We start from the raw sequence: 26,943 nt of genomic DNA on the forward strand, positions 1-26,943 counted from the left end.
GTCCAGGAATATGTTCACTCATGTGTGAGGCTTGGCCTGACCGTGTGGAAAACGGCCTGACGCTTGGTGGCTGTGGGGTAGTGGAGGTCAGCTGTCAGAGCTGGGTCCCTTGGGGTGGGGAGGGCTCTCAACCGCCCCCTTATGCTCCCTTCTGGGAGAAGCGGCCGTGAATTTATAGAGTCTGAATTAATAGAGACTAGAATCTAAGTTATGAGTGACCAATACTGAGTAAAGTTATAATTACTTTTTGGAATTGTGCTTTAATTCTGAAGATTCTTTTTTTTTTAACCCAATCTCCATTTTGTCTAAAACTAACATACATATTATTATGATACTAATCAAAATTCCAATGACATTTTTAACGTAAACTTTCCTTATAGAATAAAGAATAGTAAGGTTTATATGAAATCACAAGACCTCATATGGTTATGGCAAACCTAAGGAAGAAAAACTAATGGAGGCATCATGACACCTAACTTCAAACTACAGAATAAGAAGGTAAAGGAACAGTACAGTGAGTAGGGCACTTGCCTTGCATGAGGCCAACCCAGGTTCAATCCCTGACACCACATATGGTCCCCAAGCACTGCTAGGTGTGCCCAAAAACAAAACAAAAACAAAGAACCTGTAGAATAAAGTGACAGTACATAAACTGGTACAGTATTAGAACATAAAGACATGAATCAGAAATAAGTGCACCTTTATTGATATTTAATTTACAACAGAGTCTTAAGCCATGCAATGGAAATACAATTTTTTAAGTATTATTGGAAAAACTGTATAGTCACATTCAAAAGAATGAAACTAGGCTGGAGCAACAACACAGCACATAGGGCATTAGCTTTACACACAGGCCAACACAGGTTCGATCCCCGGCACCACACATGGTCACGACATCTGATCAAACACAGACAACCCAGGTTTGATTCCCAGCATCCCAAATGAGCCCCAAGCACCCAGGAGCAATTCCTAAGTGCAGAGCCAAAAGCAACCCCTAACCATCACCAGGTGTGGCCCCAAACCCCCAATCCAAAAAAAGAATGAATCTGAACTGCTCTATAATCCTCTATGCAAAAATGAATTCAAAATGGATTAAAACCTCTATATAACATAGGTGAAATGTTTCAAGATATTATTGTTGGAAATGTTTGGGAGAATTTGACACCAATAGAAAAGAAAATCCATAATAAAAAAAACTACAATAAGTTTAAAGACGTACACAGAAGAAAACATAAGCAGAACAAAAAGTCTACTAAATGGGAGAAGATACTTGTACATCATATATCTGATAAGGAGTTATATCCACAATATATGAAGAATTTATACAGTTTAACAACTAACAAATTCTAAAATAGACTGTGTTAATAATCACTTCCCTCCAAGAGGTAAAGATGCCTGACAGACAGATGAAAATAAACCTATAAAGAGTGATCATGAGGTTATCTCATAGCTCCATCCAAAGCAACACTAACAAGTGTTGCATTCAAAAGAACAAAAGCAACCAGTGCTAGCATGGATGTGGAGAAAAGGGATGCTCTTTCACTGCTGGTGGGAATGCCGACTGGTCCAGCCTTTCTGGAAAACAATATGGACAGTCTTTCAAAAACTAGAAATTGAGCTTCCACATGACCCCACAATACCACTTCTGGGAATATATCCCGAGGATGCAAAAAAGCACAGTAGAAATGACACCTATACCTACATGTTCATTGCAGCACTGTTCACAATAGCCAAAATCTGGAAACAACCCGAGTGCCCTAGAACAGATGACTGGTTAAAGAAACTCTGATACATCTACACAATGGAATACTCTGCAGAGGTGAAGTCATGAAATTTGCTTATAAATGGATAGACATGGATAGTATCATGCTAAGTGAAATGAGTCAGAAAGAGAGGGACAGACATAGAAGGACGGCACTCATTTGTGGAGTATAAAATAACATCACATGAGGCTGACACCCAAGGACAGTAGATACAAGGGCCAGGAGAATTGCCCCATAGGTGGAAGCCTGCTTCAAGAGAGGAGGAGAGAAGGCAGATGGAATAGAGAAGGGATCACTAAGAAAATGATGGCTGGAGGAATCAGTCGAGATGGGAGATGCGTGCTGGAAGTAGATAACGGACCAAACATGATGACCTCTCAGTGTCTGTGTTGCAAGCCATAATCCCCAAAAGTAGACAGAGAGAATGGGGAATATTGTCTACCATGGAGGCAGGGGGAGGGTGGGAAAGGGGGGTATATACAGGGGATATTGGTGGTGGGGAATGTGCATTGGTGGAGGGATGGGTGTTTGATCATTATGTGATTGTAACCCAAACATGAAAGCTTGTAACTATCTCATGGTGATTCAATAAAATTTAAAAAAAAAAAAACCAAAAAACAATAACAAGTGTTGGAGAGAGTGTACGGAGCAAGAAACTCTCGTGCACTGTTAAGTGTAAATCAATTTGGAAACTGCTATGGAGTTTACTCAAGAAGCTGAAGATAGAACTACCATATATATGTTCATTAATCCCACTTTTAGGCAACTATAAAAAGAATATGAAAACATTAATATAAGAAAATATTTCTGGGAATCACTAGGAGAAATCCCCAACCTCATGAGAACACTTGAGACACCAAAAAAAAAAAAAAAATCCTCAAAAAATATCCACCTCAATGACTAATGCAGCATTATTTACTAATATATGAAATACAGCAAATGCTTAGAAGTGCTTATTTAGATGATTGTATAAAGAATATGCAATAGATTTATGCAATCTGTTACCATTCAGCTATTTTTAAAAAGATGAAATTTTGCCATCCGCAGCAAAATGAAGCTCAGGGGAATTATGCAAAGAGACATAAACCAGAAGGTAAGAGAAAAGTATTGGATGATTTCACCTATATGTGCAATATAAGGATATAAAATTAACAGACAAAAAAAAAAAAAGACCAACCAATGGACACTGACTAAAAACTGTTACCTAAGGATAAGATGAAAGGCAGGGGGCTACAAAGACAGTACAATGATTGGCATAAGCACCTGCCTTGCACATGGTCAATCCACACTCAAGCCCAGGTACCCCATGTCGACCCCTAAGCTCTGTCAGAAGTGATCTCTAAGCACAACACTAGTAGTACACCCTGAGCATGGCTGAGTGTGCTCCCTCCAAAAAAAAAATAATAATAAGATGAAAGGTAGGGAGAAAGAAGTAGGATTGAGGGGTGAAGTTGAGCAGGGTATCAGAAAATAAATAACCATGGTATTTCACAATTCTGAATGTTTTAGAAATGCAAGTTAGTAACACGAAGCTTTCTTATAATTGGTCTTAATGAAACAAGCATACCTAATCCCTAAAGTCTTTTGCAACTGAGAATATAATTATTATAGTTAATTTGAAAGTAAATGCTAATCTGTGATAAATGGTCATAAGGAACAATAAATATTTCATCATAATTGCATAACCCAAACAAAAAGAAAAGCAATAAACCTCCCTGAAGACACCTCTATGCCTTCTTCAAGAAGTCCACACACAGAGTTAAAAAATAGAGTCTCAGCTATTCTAACTGAACTCATACTGAGCTCTGAGACCTGGATGAGCCCTAACAGAACCTGCTGAAAGGTCCCCCTGGCTCAGGATATGTCCAATATGTAGGCTAGTAAATGACCTTTCCTTTCTGGAACAGGAGAGACAGTAGAAGGGCTAAGGTGCTTACTTGCATTCGGCTGAGCCATTTTGACCTGCACCATATATGCCAGTCCCTGAAGTTCCCAGAGCCCCCAGCACCACACAATGGCCCAAACCACCCCACTGAACAAAGCAAAAAAAAAGTTAACTTCTGTAGCAGTTTTGATTTGGGATTTTTTTATTAGTTGCTACAGAAAAGCATTTCTGTGGACAACAAAATGAGATACGTAAAATCAAATGTCACCACTTCTTGATCTGATTTTCAAAACTGTACAGAATTCTATGTACTTTATTTCTCATCATTTATTTAACTATACCCTATTGATGACAGGCTGCTTGCAAATTTTATAACACTGTTTTATGAATACCCTTGCATGTATATAACTTTAGGCATTCGTATCGTACCTTTAGAACTGATTTCTAAGTATGAAATTAATAGGTTATAGAATACTCCAGCTTCTCTGCCTGTCTTCTCATCGATAAATTATTCACAGTCCTGAAAGATAAGAGAAGTCAAAGAAGAAACCTATACCAAAAGCCAAAAATAAAACAACTTCTTTCAGAGCTGCACTGTAATAAGCCCTTGGTGAAGCATTTCAAACTGACAACTAAGAAAAATTTTATAAGTCCCCTGCTGCTCCTACAAAACAGAGAGTACAGTAGGCAAGGCCGCATAAGGGCCCCAAGCTCTGCCAGGTGTGATCCCTGTGTGCAGAGCCAGGAGCAGGCCCTGAACACAGCCAGCTCTAACTCCAAAACAAAACACACACACACACAGACACACACACACACACACCCTACTCAGGTCCATGCCAGAAACATGAAGTGTTGGCGAGGTGTGAGGAAACTGTTGGTGTGATCCCTGTGTGCAGAGCCAGGAGCAGGCCCTGAACACAGCCAGCTCTAACTCCAAAACAAAACACACACACACACACACACACACACACACACACACACACACACACACACACACACCCTACTCAGGTCCATGCCAGAAACATGAAGTGTTGGCGAGGTGTGAGGAAACTGTTGGTCTGAATGAAAACTGGCCCGCTCCCAATGGAAAACAATATGGGAATTCTTCGGAAACATTAAAATTAGATCTGCCATATGATCCAACAATTCCACTCCGAGATATTTACCCCAAGGGGAAGAGGGTAGAGGATCCTACTTTGCAAAGATGAATGAATGTTCATTACCATGATCTTTGTAATAAGGAAGATCCAAAACTCAAATGCCCATAACAGATGTGCACATAAAGAACTGGTGTATATATGCACAACAGAATACAATTCTGAAAATTGATGTGGGTCATGAAAAGTGAAAGATGTCAGAAGAAGAAAAACATGTACTTTATTTCTCATCATGTATTTAACTATACCCTATTGATGACAGGCTGCTTGCAAATTTTATCACACTGTTTTATGAATACCCTTGCATGTATATAACTTTAGGCATTCGTATCATACCTTTAGAACTGATTTCTAAGTATGAAATTATTTAATTTATAAATAAATTTCTAAGTATGAAATATTGGAAAATCTCTTTCATATGTGGCATATAAAGAAACAAAGGGTAGGAACAACAGTTAGTGATAATAAACCTTTAAGAGGAATGGGCTAAGAAAGGGTGCAGCAGGACAGTGGACGTGGAGAGATTACAGACATTCTGACTTGGTGTGAATAGTAAAATGGTACCCCTATAAAAATGTTAACATTTACCCATAAAAATAACATTTACAATATCATATACAATGTTACCATATACAATGTTACCTAACAACAACAACAGAAAAATGAAAATAATTACCTTATGGTCTAATAAAAACAGAAATTCATGAAGGGTTAATGAGTTACAACATCACCAAATATAATTCAATATCTAATTATATTGTTGGATAGAAATCAAATCAATAATATTGTAATTGGGAGTTAATGGACCGTCACTGCCACCATCTTCCTTGGTATTACACCCATTTATATCTAGAATCTACTTTTCTTATCCTCTACTGGCCAGTGAGGTCACAATGTTCGATGCACAGTATCTGATCAAGACGGGTTGCCTTTCCCTCCCCACCCCAAGTAGAGCCCTGACAGATGAAAACCTCCAGAACCTAGCCACAGCCATCCTCAAGGCCACTCTCCACACATTTAGACAAGCCTCATGCATGAAGGAACCAGCAGAGGGACCCAGGTGTGCGGGAACCGGGGCTGAGATCTCCAAGCCTGCTCAGATCGGGACTGGGCCTTCTCCACCCAGACCGCCATTTTCCAGTAGCTTGGCAGCCACACCCACAAACTGCCCCCGGCGCCGTGTAATCCCACCAACGGCCAACATGCAGAGACTATAAAACCAAGCTCCCAGAAGCTTTGCAGCCACCCAACATCTAATAGCCTTGTTCTCCCTCTTGGAGAACATGACAAGCTACCAAGAGTCTATTGCCCATTTGGGAGAGCCTTGCAAGCTCCCCATGGCATATTCATATCCCAAATACAGTAAAAGATATATACATACCTCTTGGAGAGCCCGGCAAGCTACCAAGAGTATCCCACCCGCACGACAGAGCCTGGCAAGCTACCCATGGTGTATTCAATATGCCAAAAACAGTAACGATAGGTCTCATTTCCCTGACCCTGAAAGAGCCTCCAATGGTTGGGAAAGACAAGTAGGGAAAGGCTGCTAAAATCTCAGGGCTGAGTGTAATAGAGACGTTACTGGTGCCCGCTCGAGTGAATCAAAGTACTGATGGTTTTCTGACTAGCTCTCCTCCAATAATCTCGCCTATGCTCTGCTTCACTTACTTGTTCACATCAGGACACCCATTGTCAATACTGAAATCTTCCCCTAATATCAATGTCCACTCTTCAACCAATATTTCTAAAGAAGATATACTGATAATCATAAAGAACTTAAAAGATGTTCAGGGGGGACGGAGTGGGGGTGGTGGGAGGGATACTGAGACTATTGGTGGTGGAAAATGGGCACAAGTGGAGGGATGGGTGCTCGATCATCGTATGAAACGCAAGCATGAAAGTTTGTAAGTCTGTAACTGTACCTCATGGTGATTCACTAATAAAAAAAAAATGTTCAACTTCAGTCGCTAAAGAAATGTAAATCAAAACCATAATAATATACCACTTGAGGAAGGAAGGGAAAGAGGGAGAAGGAGAAGGGGAGAAAAAAAAGTGGGAGATCGGAAAACAAAAGCAATGAGAAAAACATCTTTTTGAGATGTGGGAAAACTGCAACCCTAGAAACATTTCTGGTTGAATGTAAAAATGGTGCTGCAGCTGTTGAAAATAGTTTGGCAGTTCATCAAAAAGCTAAGCATAGAATCATCATACTATCCAAGGAGTTCACTCTGAGCTGCATCCTCGAAAGAATTGGTAACAAGTTCTGAAGCAGATATTTTATAGTTATTTTTCACCACTGTTATTCATAATAGCCAGAAGTGGGAGGTGGGGCGGTTAGAGAAGAACACATTGAAGAATAAAACCATCACAAGGTACACAGTTAACTAGTACTCGCTCATAAAATTCTAATACAAACACAACATGCATGAACCTTGAAGGAATTAGACTAAGCAAAATAAAGCAGAATCAAAGTAAAACATGATTCTGCTTAAATATACTATCAAAAATGTAGCACTGTAGCACTGTCATCCTGTACATCGATTTACTCAAGCGGGCACCAGTAACGTCTCCATTATGAGGCTTGTTGTTACTGTTTTTGGCATATCGAATACGCCATAGGTACGTTGCCAGGCTCTGCCATGCAGGCGAGATACTCTCGGTACCTTGCCGGGCTCTCCAAGAGGGACGAAGGAATCAAACCCGGGTTGGCCGCGTGGAAGGCAAACAAACACCCTACCTGCTGTGCTATCGCTACAGTCCTATCAGAAATAGGCAAATTTACTGAGCATGAAATAGAAGTTCACAGGGACTGAGGAGAGGGGCAAAGAGGATCATCGCTTTCTTAATTGGCAACAGAGTTTGGAGTGATGGGAAAAGTTTTGGCATCTTTCATGCCTCTGACCGGTGGGTCCCCTTCTAACAGAATGCCTCTTTGTTCTAGATAGATCTCCTAGCACTGATCTACCTCCCTGTGCCACCCACTGATGATGAGCACCCACATCAAATGAAAAAGTGTGTCCACTGGATGCTGCCTCTATTCCAGAATCATTTCTAATAGTTTCTAGAACTACACACAGATGTTACCTGACCTCTCAGGGCACACACTTGGACCTCTTGTTGTAAACCAGACTCGTACTTATCTCTATCCCTAGCCACTTCAGGCTAATAGTAACTCATTCCTAGCCCAATTCATTTTTCCCACAGAAAAATCCTCTAAGACTATGATGGTGGAGAGAAATCATAGAAAAATAAATTATTGCCAGAGGGAGAAGAAAGGACAATGATATTGAAAGATACTCTGTAATCCACACCCAGAAGTTAAAACAACAAACCAGAACCAGAAGAGCTTGCTAAGATAGGTTCAACAGTGAAGAAAAATGCTATTGCCATCGGAATCCCGATGTGTTTGTATTTGTGTCTGTGTGCTGGTTGGTGGTTGGGGGGCAGGGCAGAGAACACAAATAATCACAAACTCCCATGCAGCAACAGACAAAACAGATTAGAGTAAAAGCCCAGCGAGTGAAGGTAATAGCCCAGAAAACTCCACCAAGTCCAAACAACTCTACATCTCTGATAACAACTTTAGAACAAGAAAACTATGAGATGGGTACAGGACAGCATGAGAGCAGAAACGAGAAAACTGCAATCAGAAGAGATAAAACGATGAGTCAGAAAGAGAGGGACAGACAGAGAATGACTACACTCATTTGTGTATCAAATAACAGAATATGAGACTGACACCCAAGGACAGTAGACACAAGGGCCAGGAATTACTCCATAGTTGGAAGCCTGCCTTGTAAGCTGGGAGAGAAGGCAACTGGAATAGAGGGAATCGCTAAGTCAGTGATGGTTGGAGAGATAGGTCAGGATGGGAGAGGTGTGCTGAAAGTAGATAAAGGCCCAAACGTGTTAGCCTCTCAGTATCTATATTGCAAACCATAATGCCTAAAAGTAGAGAGAGAGTATGAGGGGAATTGTCTGCCACAGAGGAATGGGGAGAGTTAAAAGGGGGGGGGGGGGTGGCAGATGGGGCTGGAGCTATAGTACAGCAGGTAGGGCATTTGCCTTGCACGCAGCTGACCCAGGTTCGATTCCCAGCATCCCATACGGTCCCTGAGTGATTCCTGAGTGCAAAGCCAGTAGTAACCCCTGACCATTGCCAGGTGTGACCCAAAAAGCAAAAATAAAGGGGGAGGGCGGTGGTAATACTGGGGACACTGGTGGTGGAGAATGGAGAATGTGCACTGGTGGAGGGATGGGTGTGCAATCATTGTATGACAGAAACTCAAACATGAAAGTTTTGTAACTGTATCTCACAAAGGAGGAGGAGGAGGAGGAGGAGGAGGAGGAGGAGGAGGAGGAAAAAGAAGGAAGAAGAAGGAATGGGGAGGTGGAGGGAGCGAAGAGGAGGAAGAGGAAGAGGAGGAGACAGGAGTGAAGAGTTTGACAGGTGAGGTAAAAACAATGAAAGGCCTTAACAGCAGAGTAACAGCAGCTGCCAAAAAAAAAAAATCGGTGAATTATAAGATGATATGTAGGAGTCCTCGAGAAAACAACAGAAAATGAGAAAAAGTCTGAAATAAAATAAAAAGCACATGAGAGAACTATCAAGAGAAACGATAAAGAATCATCAGAGTCTCTTGGGAACAAGAAAGCGAATTAGATGAAGAACCACTAGTCAAAGAAATCATAAAGGAGAAATTTTCAGAGTTGATGAGTAAAAGCATTCAGATTCATGTGGTCCAGAATGTTCCAGCTAATAGACCTAAATAAAAACAGCTCAAGACCTACTGTAACCACAAAACTCAAAAACAAAAGGTTGAAAGCAGCAAGATCAAGGGACTTTACATACAAAGGAGTATACACTTGATTCACAGCATGAGAAAATGATGGAATATAGTTTTAAAATCTCAATGAACACCCGACCAGAAATAGTAGCAATGGGATGAAGGAACAGGTGTTGGAACATTATGTAATAACTAAAACCCAATCATGAACAACCATGTAACTGTACCTCACTGTGATTGAAAAAAAGAATTAAGAAAAAAAAGGAAAGAAAAAGTAGTGATAGTTGTACAAAACAACGAGTAAAATCTGGGTCGCAGAAGAACATGTTAAGGGTTGGAGATGCTCTCCCTCAGTGGCAGAGCACTTGCCTTGCATGTGGGAGGCCCTATTTTGGATTCCTGGCATGGCAAAGTCAAAAAGTTAAAGTGCCCATTTTTGTTATACATATTCTAACCACAATAGTTTTAGATTATTCAGATTATTGTCTTTCTCTAACAAAACACCTCAGTAACTCCCCATTTCCCTCAAAATGAAAACCCAAATTTTCAAAATTGCCTCCAAAATTCTATACTGTCTGTCCTGTGCTCTTTCCTGTCTGATTTCATCTCCTATAATTCTTTTCTGACTATCTTATTCTGCTCTCATATGTTGACCTCTTTGAACACCAACTAAGAGGAGCCCCCTTTGAGACTCTGCAGTACTTTGACCCCACAGGATCAGAAAGCTAGCACTCAGGTCCTTCAGCTCTCTATTCAAAAACTATCTCAGGACGCAGAGATGCTTCCGGACCCCTCACCAGTCACCTGGGGTACTCCAGGAGGGGTGGGGTAAGCCCATGACCTGCCTCATCCAGAATTAATCTGTTGAAAAGCTCAGGTATTCAGGTTTTGTGACTGAAATTTCTAGGCTCTCATGGAGTTGGGGATGGGCTACCTCCCTGCATCGCCCTGTTTTTCCGGAAGCCTGGCAATCATGCCCATGACCTGCCTCTGGAGCCAAATAAACTCAGTGACTGGCCGTGATCCCGAGGCTCATATATAAATCTCGAGAGAGATCAACAAGTAGCAGCAACACCAGGCTGAGCTTTCAGGCATACCCAAAGTCACCACCCAGTAAAAAGATTAATTCCAATGTATCACCCCATTCAACATTTTTAAATTCCTAGAACACAAAGCCGCATTAGCAACCGCACAACATCTCCAACTCTACGACACTCATAAACCGCGAGTAGCACACCACACTGGATGCGATGTAAAGAATGGAACCAATCTCGATTAACAAGATAGAGACACAGAGAAGACTTAACCTGGAACGTTAGTAATCTTCACAGAAGGGCTGAAGGGCTCCAAGGTGAGATACAACAATTTTCCACGCTTTCTTCTAAGAAAAGAACTTTTGATCATTTTTAGCGAATCGTTTGTAACAAACAATATGCAATAAACTGCTCAGGACCTGTTATAGGGGCAGGCTGGAGGGGTGGCTGGGAAAACTGAAAATAATGGTGATGGGAGGGCGCAAGGTAGTGGGACTGATGCTGGAATACACTACGTGTAGTAAACCGGCAGATCAACAACTTTATTAAAAAATGAAATTTCATTAAAAACTACCTCCAGACCTCCGCAGCGCGGCCGTCTAGGTGCGGCCCTGACCCTTACGCTCTTACCCCCTCCTTTATTACAGAGACACCCGGGTGGGAAAGGAGGGGGGCAGCGGTTCTCAGAGAGTAAAAGCAAGGCATCGGGATTCCAAGAAGTGAGCCTGCGGGCCAGGAAGACGGGGCCGCGGGGCGGGCGCCGCCTCGCACACAGCCAAGCCCCGGTTCCGTCCCCGCGTCCCGTGGGGTCCCGAGCGCACGCCGGGAGGGTCCACAGACCAACTCCCAGAAGTAACCATAAAGTCATTCCAGGACACCGAGAGTACGTGAGGGGCAGACCGACAGGCGCCAGTGCCGCCCGACGGGGGGGATGGGGGGGCTCCAGGAGCAGCGGCGGCGAGACCCCGAGTCGGACCCCCAGAAAGCACCCGGGAGAGGGCCGGGCCGGGCGACGGAGGGCGCGCCGGGCACACCAGGGTCCACACAGCGCACCTGTTGACATGCTCGTCGGTCCCGGGCCCGCCCTGGACGCTGGGCCTCTCCCCCGGCCACGCTGGCCACCCGCAAGGCTCCCGGACTCGGGCCGGGACCCCCTCGGCAACCAGCCCGCAGCCCCGCCGGGGACGGCGGCACGGGACTTCGGAATCCCCAGGAAGGCCCGGGCCCGGGGGCTGCCGGACGCCCGCGGTTCCGGCGGCAGGGACGGGGGACGGGGGAACGGGGGCGACATTTACCGGAGCTGAGCAGCGCGGCGGCCTCCTCGACAAGGCCCCTCCTGCCGGGCGCGACCCCGACACACGCCGAACCTCGGCGGGTTCCCGCGCTGGCTGAGCGCCCGGCTAGGCGTCGCTGCCCACGCAGCTCCGGCTGGACCCGCCCCTCGCCACCCGGCTCGCGCTGCGGCCCCGCCCCTCCAGCGCCCGGCGGGCCGCGCGGCGCACGTGCGCAGGTGGGCTGGCGGCCGCAGAGCACGCCGGGAAGTGTAGTCCCGCCGGGCCGCCCCAGCCGCAGCGGCGGCCTCAGCTGGAAAAGCCGGCGCAGCCCCCGCGCCGGGGCTCGTCATCGCACCTGTGCTGTCACCCCCCGCGCGCGCTCCCGCCTCGCGCTCTGGGCTCCGGCCCGGGCGCCGCCCGCGGAGCCGCGCGAGAGCCCCGGGTCCCCGCAGCCGACGGTGCCGGAGGAGGCGAGGTCGCCCGCGCGCCCCCCGCTAGCCGCCGAGCACCCCCGACACACACGCGCGCGCGCGCGCACACACACACACTTCCACGCGCACACGCTCCTTTCTCCTTCTCTTCCCCGCCCCTCCCCGCCGCAGCCGGCCTGCGCTGGCACCGAGGCTGGAGGGGCGGCGGCGGGGGTGGGCGCCGCGGGCGATGCCCCTGCCCCGCTGCTCGGGTGGAGGGCGGCGCGAGCGGCCGCGGCGGCGGCGGCGGGGGAGCAGGCGGGGGGCGGCGGCGGGGCCGAGAGCTGGCGGCAGCCGAGCGGGGCGGCGGCGATGAGGACGCGGGCGGCGCCGAGGTGAGTGCGCGGCGGCGGGGCCGGGGCCGGCGCGGGCGGCGCGAGCGGGCAGCGCGGGGCCGGGACCCGCCGCCACCGTCGGGCCGGGCGGGGTCCCGGGCAGGGGTCCCGCGCCCTCCCCCACCCCACCCGTGTGTCTGTTTGTCGCCTGCAGCTGAAGATGGAAAGAGCCCGGCGGAGGGGCGGCGGCGGCGGCCGCGGGCGCGGCGGCAAGACGGCGGGGGGCCCGGGCCCGGGCCGGAGTAGACTCTACCCGCCCGCGCAGCCCCCGCGCTACCCGCACTACGCGGCCGCGGCGCCCCCCGGGCCGCCGGCGGCGGCGGCGGCGGCGGGCGCCGCGGACATCCAGGAGCTGGCCTCGAAGCGCGTGGACATCCAGAGGAAACGCTTCTACCTGGACGTGAAGCAGAGCCCGCGCGGCCGCTTCCTGAAGGTGGCCGAGGTGTGGGTGGGCCGCGGGCGCCAGGACAGCCTGCGCAAGAGCAAACTCACGCTCTCGCTGCGCGCCGCCGCCGAGCTGCGCGGCTGCCTGGGCGCCTTCATCGAGCACTACGCGCGCCTGGGCCTGCGCGCGCCCGGCCGCGACGCGCGCCTCCGCGCCGCCGCGCCCGCGCCTGCCTCGCCACCCGGCTCGCCGGGCTCGGACGGGCCCCCGCGCGGCGTGCTCAAGACCGACTGCATCGAGCGCGACCACCGCCGCTATTTCTTGGACCTCAAGGAGAACCAGCGCGGCCGCTTCCTGCGCATCCGCCAGGCGGCGGCGCGCGGCGCGGGCCCGCCGGGGCCCCCGGGCGCCGAGCCCACCGTGGTGCTGCCCGCGCAGGGCATGATCGAGTTCCGCGACGCGCTGGCGCAGCTGCTCGAGGACTATGGCGAGGCGGACGCCGAGGAGCCGGGCGCGCGCCGCGAGCCGCCGCTGCCCGAGGGCGCCGCGCTGCGCGTGGACAACAAGCGCTTCTACTTCGACGTGGGCGCCAACAAGTACGGCGTCTTCCTGAAGGTAAGTGAGGTGAGGCCGCCCTACCGCAACACCATCACCGTGCCCTTCCGCGCCTGGACGCGCTTCGGCGAGAACTTCATCCGCTACGAGGAGGAGATGCGCCGGCTCTGCGGCGCGCGCCGGGACCCGGGCGGCGACGGCGGGGGCGCGGGCGCCGACGAGCAGGGCTGTCCCGGCTAGCGCGGCAGGCGGGTGCTGGCCCGGGGTCGTCCGGAGGGCTTCCTCCTTGCCGGAGTGCGGGCCCGGGTCATCTGGAGAAGATCTTCTGTTGGCCGGAGCACTGACCCCTGGTCGTCGGGAGAAGGTCTTCCTCTTGGCCAAGAGCACTGACCCCTGGTCATCTGGAGAAGGTCATCCTCTTGGCCAGGAGTACTGACCCCTGGTCGTCTGGAAAAGGTCATCCTGTTGGCCGGAGTACTGGCCCCTAGTCGTCTGGAGAAGATCTTCCTCTTGGCCCGGAGTACTGACCCATCAGCATCTGAAGAAGTTCTTTCTCTTGGCCAAGAGTACCGACCCCTGGTCATCGGGAAAAGGACTTCCTGTTAGCCAGGAGTACTGATCCCTAGTCATCCGAAGAAGTTTTTCCTTTTTTTTTTTTATATCTATATTTTCCAGTGAGACCCCGGCTTAGCCCTGGCCCCCTGAAGCCCGGCTCTCACGCCACCCGTTGGACGCTGAATCTGACAGGGACCAACAGCCTCCCGAGCTAGTTGAGCCGCCCCAGCCGCTCCGGACCAGCGTTTGAGACCAGCCCGGAGACGTCCTGACGCCCCACACCACCGCGTGAAGTCTTCATTGCACTAGGCCGTGACCCTGAGAGAGAAAGAAACAGACCTGCCGTGGGCATGTGGGTCTCTCTCTCACGAGCTTCCCCCGAAAACTTCCCCTTACTCCACTGAAGCTGCTAAACTCACCCGAGGGCAGTGGCCGCAGAAGCAGAAGCTGACTTTGAACACGGAGCGCGCTTGGTGATGGAAACGCGTCAGAGATATGTCGATTGTCCGTTGAATCACTGAGTATTAACCAGTACTATGGAAAGGCCGGTCCTAGCGTTACCAGAGTCAGAGCTGGCAGATGCGGTGGGAACCCACAGTTGGTAGTCGCCATAGCAAAGCCATGGGAGAGTTTGACTCGATCATCCCAGACTAGTCCCCAACCCGCCTTCACTCCTGTTTCTTGGACCATGTGTGTTCATTGGCTTCCCAAAGTTCCGTCTGTACTTCTCACGTCCCTGTCGAGTGGGAGGCGCTACCCTATGGCTTTGCTATGGAAATCTTTGTGTCAGTTTTTCATGCTAATTTGAAAGTTGTGAGAGATTTTTATTTCCCAAAAAATATATCATGGACTCGAGGTATTATATGCTTCTTCCTTAGCACTATTTCAGAGGGGTTAGTGCACCAGTTAACTGATACAAAAATGCATCTGTAGTAATATATTTCAGTAGCACTTTTGCAGTTGCTACCCATAGAGTCACGTCAACACTTCAGTTCAAGCCTGGCTTTTACAAGTGTTTTAATGGGGTGTGTGGGGGGGGAGGAACTAGCAGGGGATCAAAACTTTTTTTTTCTAAAAAAAAAAAGCATTTGGAATATAAATTTTCAGCCCGGGGAAAATATTATTTGAAGATTGGTTATGAAAATATCTGCAAGAAAAATTCAGGTATTTTCCAAGGTGCTGTCTTTATGGTACTTAAAATGGTTTACTTTGCACAAGACTCACCCATTTACCTATATTTAAAAAAAATTATTTTTTTTTTCAGGAAGAGCCACAGAAATTCTTCAAACTTAAGCAAATTTTTAGACAAGTGGGTACTGTGTATATGTGTACCAACCCACCCTATGTTCATGGACAAATATTTTATCAGTTGAGCTACATTTTATTCTGAAGGAAATTATTGTCTTTTATCTTGGCTTTATTTGTCTCCCACACAATACATCCATATTAATCATGTTTAAGAGCCAGAAGCTAATTTCAGCCCCCAAATATAGCTCTCATTGATTAGAGCTGGCTGCGTGGATTGAGATCAGAATGTAGCTCGTAATTCAAAATTATTTTCATAGTCTTCTTTTACTTCAGAGCTTTGTTCCCAAATACATTTAAGGAAGATCACTGAGAAAACTTTGTGATGTGGGTTAAGAAAATTAATTTCACTTATAGTATTGCTTAAAAACAGGTGAGCAATCACCCAGCATGTCAGCTGGTATTGGTTTAGTTTCTATTCACGTTTCCTCAAGTGATTTGAAGGAATCTCTTTAGTTCATTTTAACATGGACCATCACTATGGAACAACTGAAAGTTGGAAGATAAAGTTAGTCCTAGAGTTAATAGCACATGGTGGATGTTGAGACTCTAAAAGTAGCAAAGGATCTTTTAACTGTCCTAACTGTAAAATAGCTGAGTAGGCTTGATAAAAAGTAGTTTTTTGCGATATGAAGGAGTGGTGTGCACTTGAATTACTGTACTACTGATTGTTATTGCTGCCCATCATAGTGCCTATTGATAATAATCGACCTGTCAGAATTTGGCAAACTGGAGCTGTGAATATTCCAGTATTTGAGTGTTCCTATCACTATTGCAGTGACTATATACTCTGTTTCGTAAGACCTTCCCTTTTAAAATAATATCCATGAAGCCTAAATTATTTTTTCATTCTTAGTCTGATAACATTTGAGTATGTGTTTCTATATATATCCATATGTGTATATATGTGTTATATATATACACACATACATACTATGTCAGACTTAGACAAATATCCTTAATTTATTATATATAAATTTTAGTAGCTTAATTTTGCATTACTTAAGTAGCCAACTTTTCTACCTTGTATGTATACTTCTAAGTATTTACCATTTCAAAACTACAGATTAAATAGATCGATAAGTATATTCTGACGGTTGACGATACTTTAGAATCATTAAGCCTTCTGCCAGTCCTTTATTCTATTTTTTCAGTCAATGTAGTCATTGAAAAATGCAATGATTCGATGGTTGTTTTTTGATGCTTAAAATTCCCAGTCATTCATTAGCCATATAACGAAGTGAGATCCTGTTCAAAACTCTGGCATTAGGACATGTGCTGCCATGTATCTTCTAAAATAAGCTACTATTCTTAGCTGTGCAATATACATTTTATTTATTGTCATTTGTAATATAAATGGAGTTACCAGTGTACGTGGTATTCTTCAAAATGATAGGATCCCTGCCTTGAAGACATTCAAGTATTCAGGCAACTGGATGTTAGAAGTTTAAAATGAACATTCACGTAGTAACCAAAATTGCTAGTTCACTGTATAATTCTAAAACACTGATGATGTTTGCACATAATAATCCGAGCATAATGTGGTACAGACTCAAAACTATAGTAGTATAAGCTAATAGTATGAAATTTGGAAACGGGTTCCTCATAATAGTTGGCAGTCTGCTCCTAGCAGTTGAAAGCAGCACTTATCTGTTGCTTATATGCAAACGATGCAATGTATTATAAAAGTATTAAAATTCTGCCACATTTTATAATTTTCCTTGTTAAAGCCCCAAACTGCCATGTCCCTTAAACTTGAGTCAAACACAAGCTTATTTGCACTAAAGAGCATGGCCAAAAAATAAATGACAGGGTGGAAAAGCTAGTTGGAACCTCTTGAAACAATTGGTTCTAATGGGAGAATTTCACATTTGTCTATTTGAAAGCTATATGGTCCAGGCAGACAATCTGTCAGTTCACTAATTTAATAATGCACTTTACCTTTTGTATATAGAAGATGTACATTTATGCCACTTGACAGGTGGGATGTGTTTCAGTAACTATGTAGACTGTAGGATGATCTCTTGCATGCATATGTTCATATTGGAACTGCTGTAGTAACAAGTTTCCATGAAATCAGTGTAATGGAGAAGGGTAGGCAATGCTTTGGAAACAAATCCCAATACATTTAACAAAGAATTTTAAAGTAGAGTTCATATTTGTATTCTTAAGGACTAGGATCATTTTTTAAAAAAGAACTTTTTCTAGCCCAGATTAGTGTAACAGTTGAAACTATATCTAGTTGAAACTCCCCATAGTACCCTGAAAGTTAATTTTGGGAATTTGTGCTGACAATTTTTTTTAATGATTCTACTTCATTGTTAATATGTGTTTCCTAATGAAAAGACAATACATGATACTGTATTAGAATTAAAAGTATGGTTGGCTGATGTGGAGTCCTTAAGAAAAAGTTTGCCTGAAGAAATAAGTTTCAAATTTAGAATATGTCAGGAGCCTAAGAACAAGCCTAAATCTGATACTATTTCAAACTTTGCAAAAGAGCTAACTTTCACCAACCAAAAAGGGTATTGGGGGATTTAGTATATCCCTCCATCCTGAAATTTCCTAAGATGTACATTTGAAAACTAGATAATCGTTGCTTAATAATAGGTTGTATGTAATTTACTAAGAAACACTGTGTACTAACAATTCATCAAGAGTATGCTATATTTACTGCATTCATTTTATATCTGTGGATAAGAGTACATTATATATAGTCATCCTATCTTAATATAATCATGTATTGGTATTGTAATTTTGCAGATATTTTCAGTAAAATAAACGTTGACCTAAGCTGCACAATTTGAAGAGGATAAAATTGGAATACACCCTCAAACACTTAATTTTTAATAAGCAGCTACCATTGAAAGCTGTGTGTATATTATAATTCCTTTAGATCTTATGGTTTATTTTAATATTTACTTGAATAGGACTTAATTTGAAATTCAAGTAGTTTTCTGAAAATAATTTTTCATAAGTGTGAGTTGTCTTCTTATTTCCAAATGTCTTCCATTGAAACTATTTATAAAATCCTATTCATTCAAAGTTTTATGTAAGGGCTTTGCTTAGTCACCATGTAGTTTGAAGTCTTTCTTTACCAGAACACCAAACATCTTTGGCAGGATCAAATCTAAAGCATACCACACAGTGATGTTAAAGTAGATTCTGTACTAACAGAATAATATGGGTGTGATCATTGTCACTGCCAATTAATATACTTAAAATCTTTCTGACGTTTCCTAAAAGCTTTCTTTTATTTCATAAAGTTATGGTGACTAATAGCTAGTCTATCAGAGAAAAAGAATAAGGACATTAGCATGCTGTTGAGACAATCCATGGTCCACAATGCTGTAGCAGTGAGGTACAGAGAAAATGAATTTTTCCCAATCTAATGTTCAGTTTTTAGATACATCTTTGTGTCACAAATAAACCCAAATTTATGTATGTGGATCCTAGAAAACCAATATATGTTAGTATACTCTTTGTACTCATTCTTGTATAATGCAAAAAATAGTCTTTTTTTCTTAATTCGATATGAAATTTTAATAATTTAAATTTATTTTAGTAGTGACTTTTAATAAATATTTTTGAACAGGGAAATATATATATCGTACAAAATTCAAATGTCACAGATGAGCAACAGTGGAAAGTAGCAACCAGTCTTACCAATTTTTGTGTATGATTTAGAATTACTCTGCATATATAAACTTATGTATATATACATATGCTCTTTTTAAACATACATATGAAACATGTACACTGTCCTCTTTCTCTTAATATTTATTTTAGATTTTTTTTGGCATAAACTCTACCAATGAATTACTTCCCTGGCCTAGATTTGTCATTTTAAATTAAGTTTTCATTTACATTTTACTTTGCCTTATACTATACTTGACCATGTTAATTTGAAGTATCTTATTACATGAAGACAACATTAAGAAAACTTTGAATGAACCCCATTGGTATTTTCTTTAAAATAAGATACTTAAATTTCTCCTTTTCATTGATTTACCATTAGTTTGCAATATCATAGAATTTTAGGGGTGTAGCTTAACACCTTTATAAGTGTATAGGATTCACCGTATCCACCACCAAAGTTCCAGTGCCATCCCCCCACCAAAAAATTAATTTAAAATGTATAAAGATTGACTTTCCCTTAACTATTTAACCGCCATGCCTTGCTAACTACCCTTTCCTTCAAAACAAGTATTGGTCTTTTTCCTGAAGTATTACAGTTCAGGAGAGTCAGGATATTATTTAACTTAAGTTTTATTGTAGATTTACTATGTTCTCTAATGAAAGAACTTGCTTAAAAGCTTTAACAAAATAACACTTTCAATTAATTTTTGCAATTCTGTTCATATTGGTTTTATCCAAAGACCTTGCCTTTATGAATACAAGTGAATACTAGAACTATAAAAAAATTGTATGACTTGAAATCATTTGACTTGATTTATGGACATGAGCTTTTATATTTCTGAGGGTTATAGTGAATACTTCATTTGGCAATTTAAACAACTCAGAAATGAAAAAAGGGGAATAACACTAGTAAGGGAACCAGAATGTCAGATTCCTGAGATCACATAGTACTAAAGTGATTTGGGGAAAGAATGGAAGTTTGAAGCTATGAGAGTACAAGTACAATTAATCACCTCTATTCTCTCTTGGAGGAATATAAGATAGCAAGTGCCATAATTGTTAAATGAAGTTATCTCAATAACTATTCCTGCAAGTGTAAAGAAAGCTGTTTTAATTGCTTCTCAATTCATTCCTCAAAAAAAAAATCATAGTTCTCTCTATTCATATCAGGGCTGTATTTATTAAGGTCACTTTTCTAACGGCCACCATGAAAAACTTGAAAAATTAAAGATCCTTTTCCCATTTGAATCCCAAAGGATACTATGTAATAACAAATTTAAGCAACTATAGACTACAGTTTTTAAAAATACAAAACCTTCCTGGACAGGCCACCAGAAAAACAAAAATCAAAAAACATATATCTAAAGAATATGTGGGTTGAGGAAGAATTTTTAAGTCTTGTTTCTGAATTTAATGAAAGTGTGAAAATGTTTTTAAAATTGAACATTGGTTTAAACTGGAGAATAATATTTCCATAACTGGTGGCATGATTTTATTTGTAAAATGAGAGAGGTGTTAATAGAAGATAAGGATCCTTGTAAACATACTTTCAAAGTGTAAAAGTTTGCTCTTTTAATGATGAATAAATTATTATCCTGTAATGTATCTTTAACATTGTTAAAGATATCTAAGTATTTGTTTTTACTTAAAATGCTTTCTGTGTATCACTCCTTATTAAAAGGGATCAACAGAAGGTAAATTCATCTTCAGGAATGAGTTTTGTTCTAATTTAGGCTAAAAATATTGTGATAGTTTCTCTTTGTTAAGGAGTTTCCCATGTTAGTGCTTTCTAATAATGTGTGTTTTCTAAACTTTATTTTCTTTTAAATATCCCTTGTGGAAAAAAATGCTATTCTTATGTGGCCAGTGGCATCCACAGTAAATAAAAAGTATCATAATGAATTAATGCTGCTACCACGAAGTTAGTTTGTGGGATGAATATGAAGGAAAGAATTCATATAAATGGGGTACAATTTCTGCTTTAATGTAACTGCATTCTATGTTTGAATAGGAGTTTTCATTTTCCCTCATGTTTAATTTCGCTGAATATTATTCTACTCATTGTTTGTTGTGTCCAGGAAATAGTAGGGGTAGAGACAAAGAATGTGATCCCTAAGAAAAGTGCTCAGTGTACTTTAAAGTCATAATTGCCCCGAATATAAGGTTAAGAAGGAAAAGCTTTGTTGGTTTTATCTTTTTCAAATTAAATCAGATTATCTTACTTGATCTGATTAAAATCAAAATATCTTTTATCTGAGACTCACTCCAAATACTTGATATTTTATTTTCCTTGAAGAAAATGGTTCTGTAAAAGAATACTCTTCTTCAGGATTCTGTGTTGTAATTGTAACCCCAAAGTTACAAATGTGAAAGAAGAAATAGGGAAGAAAAAGGGAGTGACTTGCTTGCCTACAACTGAAGAAATCAGTCTAACAAATGGAGCAGGTTAGTCAGTCTCAACACTAAATCCTGCTTCTTTAATCCTAAAAGAGCATTTGAGAAAGAAAAACACCTGATCTGCCTCTGTATAATTTGGCACTTTGTGGATCATTTCACTTTTGTTGGATGACTTCCCAATGTAAAAAAATGAACACCATTATACTCATAGCTAAGGTTCTGTCCTCTAAACTTTAAATATTCAGTATCTGGAGTGTGAAAGGAAATAGGAGATTGCCAGTATTGGAAAGGTAAAGTGAACTCTATATTAAAAATAACCCAAATAATGTAGCAACTCATGGTAACACTCAAAAAAACATATAGAAGCGTAAGGTTCATGACATGTTTGTGTCTCTAGCCACACTAAATAAAATTTTGTTTCTAGTCCTGTATTAAAGCCAAATTATTTGATACTAATGATATAACTTTCCTATGATTTAATTTTTATAAGAAATACTTTTATTATCTACATTAAATCTTGCTCAATCTCATTCTTCGGAAGTAGCATCACTTGTTTCCTGCACATTCTGTAATCATTTCTATTCTGCAAGGCAGGCTGGGTGTGGCTCAGCAGTAGAGCACATGCCTTGCGTGTGTTGAGGCTCTGGGTTCAATTCCTGGCATGGCAATAATTGTGTGGCGGTGTGTGTGTGTAACCTGCATGGTAAAATACTTTTTAAAAATAATTCACATCCTAAAATGTCATTGTACCTGAAATAAAATGGCATTGCTTAATAATACACTGACTGAAAAAGCAAATAGAGCTTTAGGTCCCATTTGCTTAGTTCTAGTTAGCATCATCCGATATAAATAATGACGTTTAATAAGGAAAGTAGGGACTGTGAGCTATGGACACTGTCCTGCTTTAGAAGAAAGTTCTAGAGTATACAAAGATGAAACATCTAAATGAGCATGTGTGTGTGTGTGTGTGTGTGTGTGTGTGTGTGTGTGTGTGTGTGTGTGTGTAGCTTGAGAAACTGCAAAAGCTGCAAAAGCTGATTATTGGAAGGGAAGAGAGGCAAGACACAAGGATTTTGTCTTAGAGGCATTTATTTAGGTGCCCCGTCGTCTAATATGCCAGGCTACCGCCTCCGTCAACAGAAAACTTTTAAAAAGTGACATTTTCTTCCAGATCTCTCTTTTGGGTGCCTATTTGTTTACCAAAAACAGTGTTTAAGAAACCAAAGTGTATTTTGAAGTGGTTATGCACATGTGTTTTGTTAATTTCAAAAAACCTAATAAAATGTACATAAATTCACATAATATTCCAAAATATACAAAATTCCGTGGCAGAAGCATTCAACTTAAGAACAATCTTTGACCTGGAGGTGATTCAGCCCTAGTAATCAGATTGGTCTCTTAACAAATTTTAGAGAAATGTTTTTTCTCTCTTCTCCTTGAAACAGCTGATATTTGGGGGTTTTGATTGCTTCTTCAGTATTGTTTGAAATCTAAGCAGGATATAAAAGAATATTTTAAGCAGTGCTTTGCCCTTGCCATTTTGTATAAAATTTCTTACATAAATTTCAGACATTCCAGTCAACATTACCAAAAGAATCCACCTAAGTGCCAAAACTAGTCAGCAGAATAAAACCACAGAACCATAAATTAATGAATTAAGAATGAGGAAGATACAAAGATTTGAAGCATTCCTAGTCATTTGATAATATTCTTCAGAAACTGCAGTTTTCTTTTTAGCTCTTCATACTAGAAATATGATTAATACTAAGGATTCACCCTAGAATTTCGATGGGAAAGTATATTTAATAATTCAGCTGAGTTTATTATAGAATATTATCTTGTTTAATAGCAGTCAAAAATAGCATACCTTACTATAATCAGGTTTAAAAAAAACTTAGCTGCAAACTTCATTCCTCATAACCCCCTTCCCTGGTTTCCTCCCTGTGCCCTGTACTCTTTTGGAAGTGGGGAAGAACTTTTCCTCACAGTCCCATGACCAGCTGTCAGTTATTCAGGTGATACATGAAACAGAATAAAAAAGACTAAATGCTACCCCTTGAGTGTTTAGGACGTGCCCTTTGAAAGAATTCTATAAACACTACTGTTTATGGAAGGGCTACTGCTTCTCAACTAACCTCAACCCTCACCATATTACCATACAAAAGTTTCGATGTTTTACTTGGAATAAGTACCAAAAGGTCTGCTTTTTCAATATACAGTGCATCTTCAAAAAATAATTTGAGTAGGATGATTTACAAGTAATTTAACAAGTGAATTTAAAATCTAGAAAAAAATGTACTATGACTATTTCTAGAGAGAAAGTGATAAAAAAGGAAGAATAATCAAGAATTACTAATATTTAAAACTGTTAATTAAGCCATATACTGAGCATTGCTACTCCCCTTACAACTATTTCTAATTCTCACAAAATCCCATTTATAATCCCATTTTATTATAATTTTTCAGACATAGAAATCCATCAATATTGCAGAGAAAAATGCATTTTAAACCGGAATTGACAAAGCTTTGAGCTACTCAGGCCAAACTGAAATTTGCCCCCCCCACAACTAACAACGCATAATATATCCCAATCACCACTATAAGCATCTGCTTTAGATTACTGGGATTTATATCCCTATATGTAGAGTTTAAACTAGCAAGAGACATTTGCTTCTATGAAAGTTTATCTAGTTGGTCAAAATAGGTGCTTATAGGGGCTGGAGCAATAGCACAGCGGGTAGGGCGTTTGCCTTGCACTCGGCCAACCCGGGTTCGATTCCCAGCATCCCATATGGTCCCCTGAGCACCTCCAGGAGTGATTCCTGAGTGCAGAGCCAGGAGTAACCCCTGTGCATTGCGGGTGTGACCCAAAAACAAAAAAAAAAGAAAAGGTGCTCATAAATACAATTTAATTGGCTCTTAGTACAGTTTACAGAAGGAAACCTCTACTTCTATTTCAGATTTCAAAAAGAGTAAAGGTGTCAATCAGATGATTAGATAATCTCATCTAAAGACAAATCATTATTCACTGTATATATGTGTGTGTGTGTGTGTGTGTGTATACTCATGAATCTAACACAATTAGTTATTTTTAATTGATTTGAAAATAAATTTCATGAACATTACTGATTTTTGCAACTTTTTCTGCCATCTTATCCTTCCTGCATTGATTCATTCTTTCCCCTGCTCCCAGCCTGGGAGGTGAGAGGCAGGGGATGAATCCAGGGCCTCATACATGCAAGGTGAGCTCTCCTGGCGAACTCTGTCCCTGGGGTTGCTGGCTCAGCTGGAGGCCCTCTTTCATTACTCCAGTGGGATAAAGCTGAGAGGACTACCCTAGTTATAGATACATGTATTTTGACATTAGCCCAGTGATTTTCAAACGTTAGCATGATTAAGAAACACTGAGAGGGTTTATTAAACTAGACATGACTGCCCCCGCCCCCAAGGGTCTGGGGAGGTTGAAGAAGGACCAAGTATTTGCATTTCTGCCACATCCCCAGATGAGCTGATGCTACCGGTCTGGCATCCACAGTTTAAGAACCACTATTTAAGCTGATGTGGTTTTATTTTGGCTAACGAGGGAGTGAAGACGTTTAAAACAACTGTAACATCTTAATAGAAAGAAGAGTGAGTATAGCTTATTCTGTGTTGAGTTTATAAACATTTGACACGATTTATAATTAATTGACTAGATTTTAGGTAAAAAAATCTTTTAATAATTTTGTCATATAACCTGTCTGATTCACTCTGATTTCTTGACAGCTATCAAGATATTTCTGATAGAAATTAGCAATTATAAAGCCTTTATAGGAAAAACTGAACTTTAAATTTTAAGGGGACTGAAACATTTTTAATTAAATGATTCTGATGTGTGATCTTAGTAAAGTGAATTACGTATTTAAGAATTTTTAATACATGATTTTGTGAATACTAGTAATTGAAGTGACCTTGATCCCTAAGTTTTACATTTTGAGATATACACCAGATAACTCAAATAATTCATTATTACAAAAATAGGTTAACTATACCATAAATAAAGTAAGACTTATACTACCATTATTTCTTAAGATTTACAAGCATTAAAATATGTACATTTATTTTAAAATAATTGTTTCACTATTTTCCTGTGTCATATCTAACATGTAGGGAAAAGGAACTATGAACTAGGGTAATTAAATTACTTTTTCAGATAACAATTTTGGACCCATTGATTTAAATTTTAAAATACTTTACCTGAATATTCATTTAGAGATATTATCTGAAAATATAATGTTTAAAAATAATTTTATGCTTGCCAACCTATGGGTATACTGTAATTTATGTGGTAACCAAAATTAATATTTATATGTATATTATATTGTTAATATGACTATACATGACCTCTTAATAACTGTATTCTAGTAGATCACAAGTATAGGAAATACTAAATTAATTTACAAATAGACATTTGACTATCCTACAAGCTCGTTAACTTCTTTTTCCAACTACTGTTTTTTAATTAGTGCTGCAAAATAATTAATGAATTTTCAACGTGAAAAAGATTAATTGTTGACACAGAAAGTGTAATTGAAAGGCTCATTAGAGGCAACAAATATTTAAAGTTATCTTGTTCGTATTGTATCTACAATTTAATTTTCAGGTTAGAAATTTGAAGTTAGGGCCAGAGAACAAGTTGTATGGGGGTTAAAGCACTTGTCTCACCTGTGGCCAATCCAGCATCAATCCCTGGTACCACATATGGTCCCGTAAGCACCACCTGGAATGATCCCTGAGCACAGAGCCAGGAATAAATCCTGAGAACAGCTGGGTGTGACCCACAAACCTGAAAAGAGTAACAACAATATCTTTGAATTATAATCTGGCCAGGCTTCAGACAATGAAGATTTATGGTCGCTTCCAGTTTAATACTGGGACACACTCCAAGTACAGTGTTATTTCTGTTGTATTGTTGTTGATTCTTTTCCAGTCTGAGAGGCCAAGTTTTGGGGGGACTAATACTTGGAACTTTTATATTTGAGTCTTTTGTCAGTATACGAAGCTGAATAATTGAATATGGCTTTGGGTTAGGGTCTGGCTCTAGGATCAAGCACATGCTGTCTGTGTGAGGCCCTGGGGATTCCCCGAACAGAAAAATTAAAAAGAGTATGATTTCAATTTTTTTAGTGTTTTTAGAACATTAAGGAAGAAAATATATCAGTTCCTCCTGCTGCTTTTATTTCAAGACAATGACTGGTTTCCCAGTCATTGTGAGCTTTAGTAATTGAGTAAATTGGTTAAGTTTTATAAAATGTGTCCTCCAAACTGAGTTTAGTTTTATCCTGCAAATTAACTTCATTTTTACATATGAAAATCTCTAAAAATTGCTTGATTTTAATATTTTTCTCATAAAAGGATAAGTT

General features: G+C 41.7%; 2 protein-coding genes across 2 annotated transcripts in view; one reads left to right on the forward strand and one right to left on the reverse strand.

Moving 5' to 3' along the window:
• WRN (WRN RecQ like helicase) overlaps positions 1 to 12,158 on the reverse strand; it is a 196,331-nt gene extending 184,173 nt beyond the window's left edge. The window contains exon 1 of the mRNA XM_055134049.1: positions 11,922 to 12,158. The gene's annotated coding sequence lies outside the window, so the exon portion shown is untranslated. The remainder of the gene's footprint in view (positions 1 to 11,921) is intronic.
• Positions 12,159 to 12,640: 482 nt separating this feature from the next.
• PURG (purine rich element binding protein G) lies at positions 12,641 to 23,062 on the forward strand. The gene is made up of 2 exons (XM_055134050.1): positions 12,641 to 12,705; positions 12,860 to 23,062. Exon 2 carries the CDS (start codon positions 12,866 to 12,868, stop codon positions 13,883 to 13,885), a length of 1,020 nt encoding a protein of 339 aa, XP_054990025.1. The 5' UTR covers positions 12,641 to 12,705; positions 12,860 to 12,865; the 3' UTR covers positions 13,886 to 23,062.
• Positions 23,063 to 26,943: the final 3,881 nt, after the last annotated feature.

The sequence above is a fragment of the Sorex araneus genome, chromosome 1, assembly GCF_027595985.1.
Source record: "Sorex araneus isolate mSorAra2 chromosome 1, mSorAra2.pri, whole genome shotgun sequence".
Taxonomy (NCBI): Eukaryota; Metazoa; Chordata; class Mammalia; order Eulipotyphla; family Soricidae; genus Sorex; species Sorex araneus.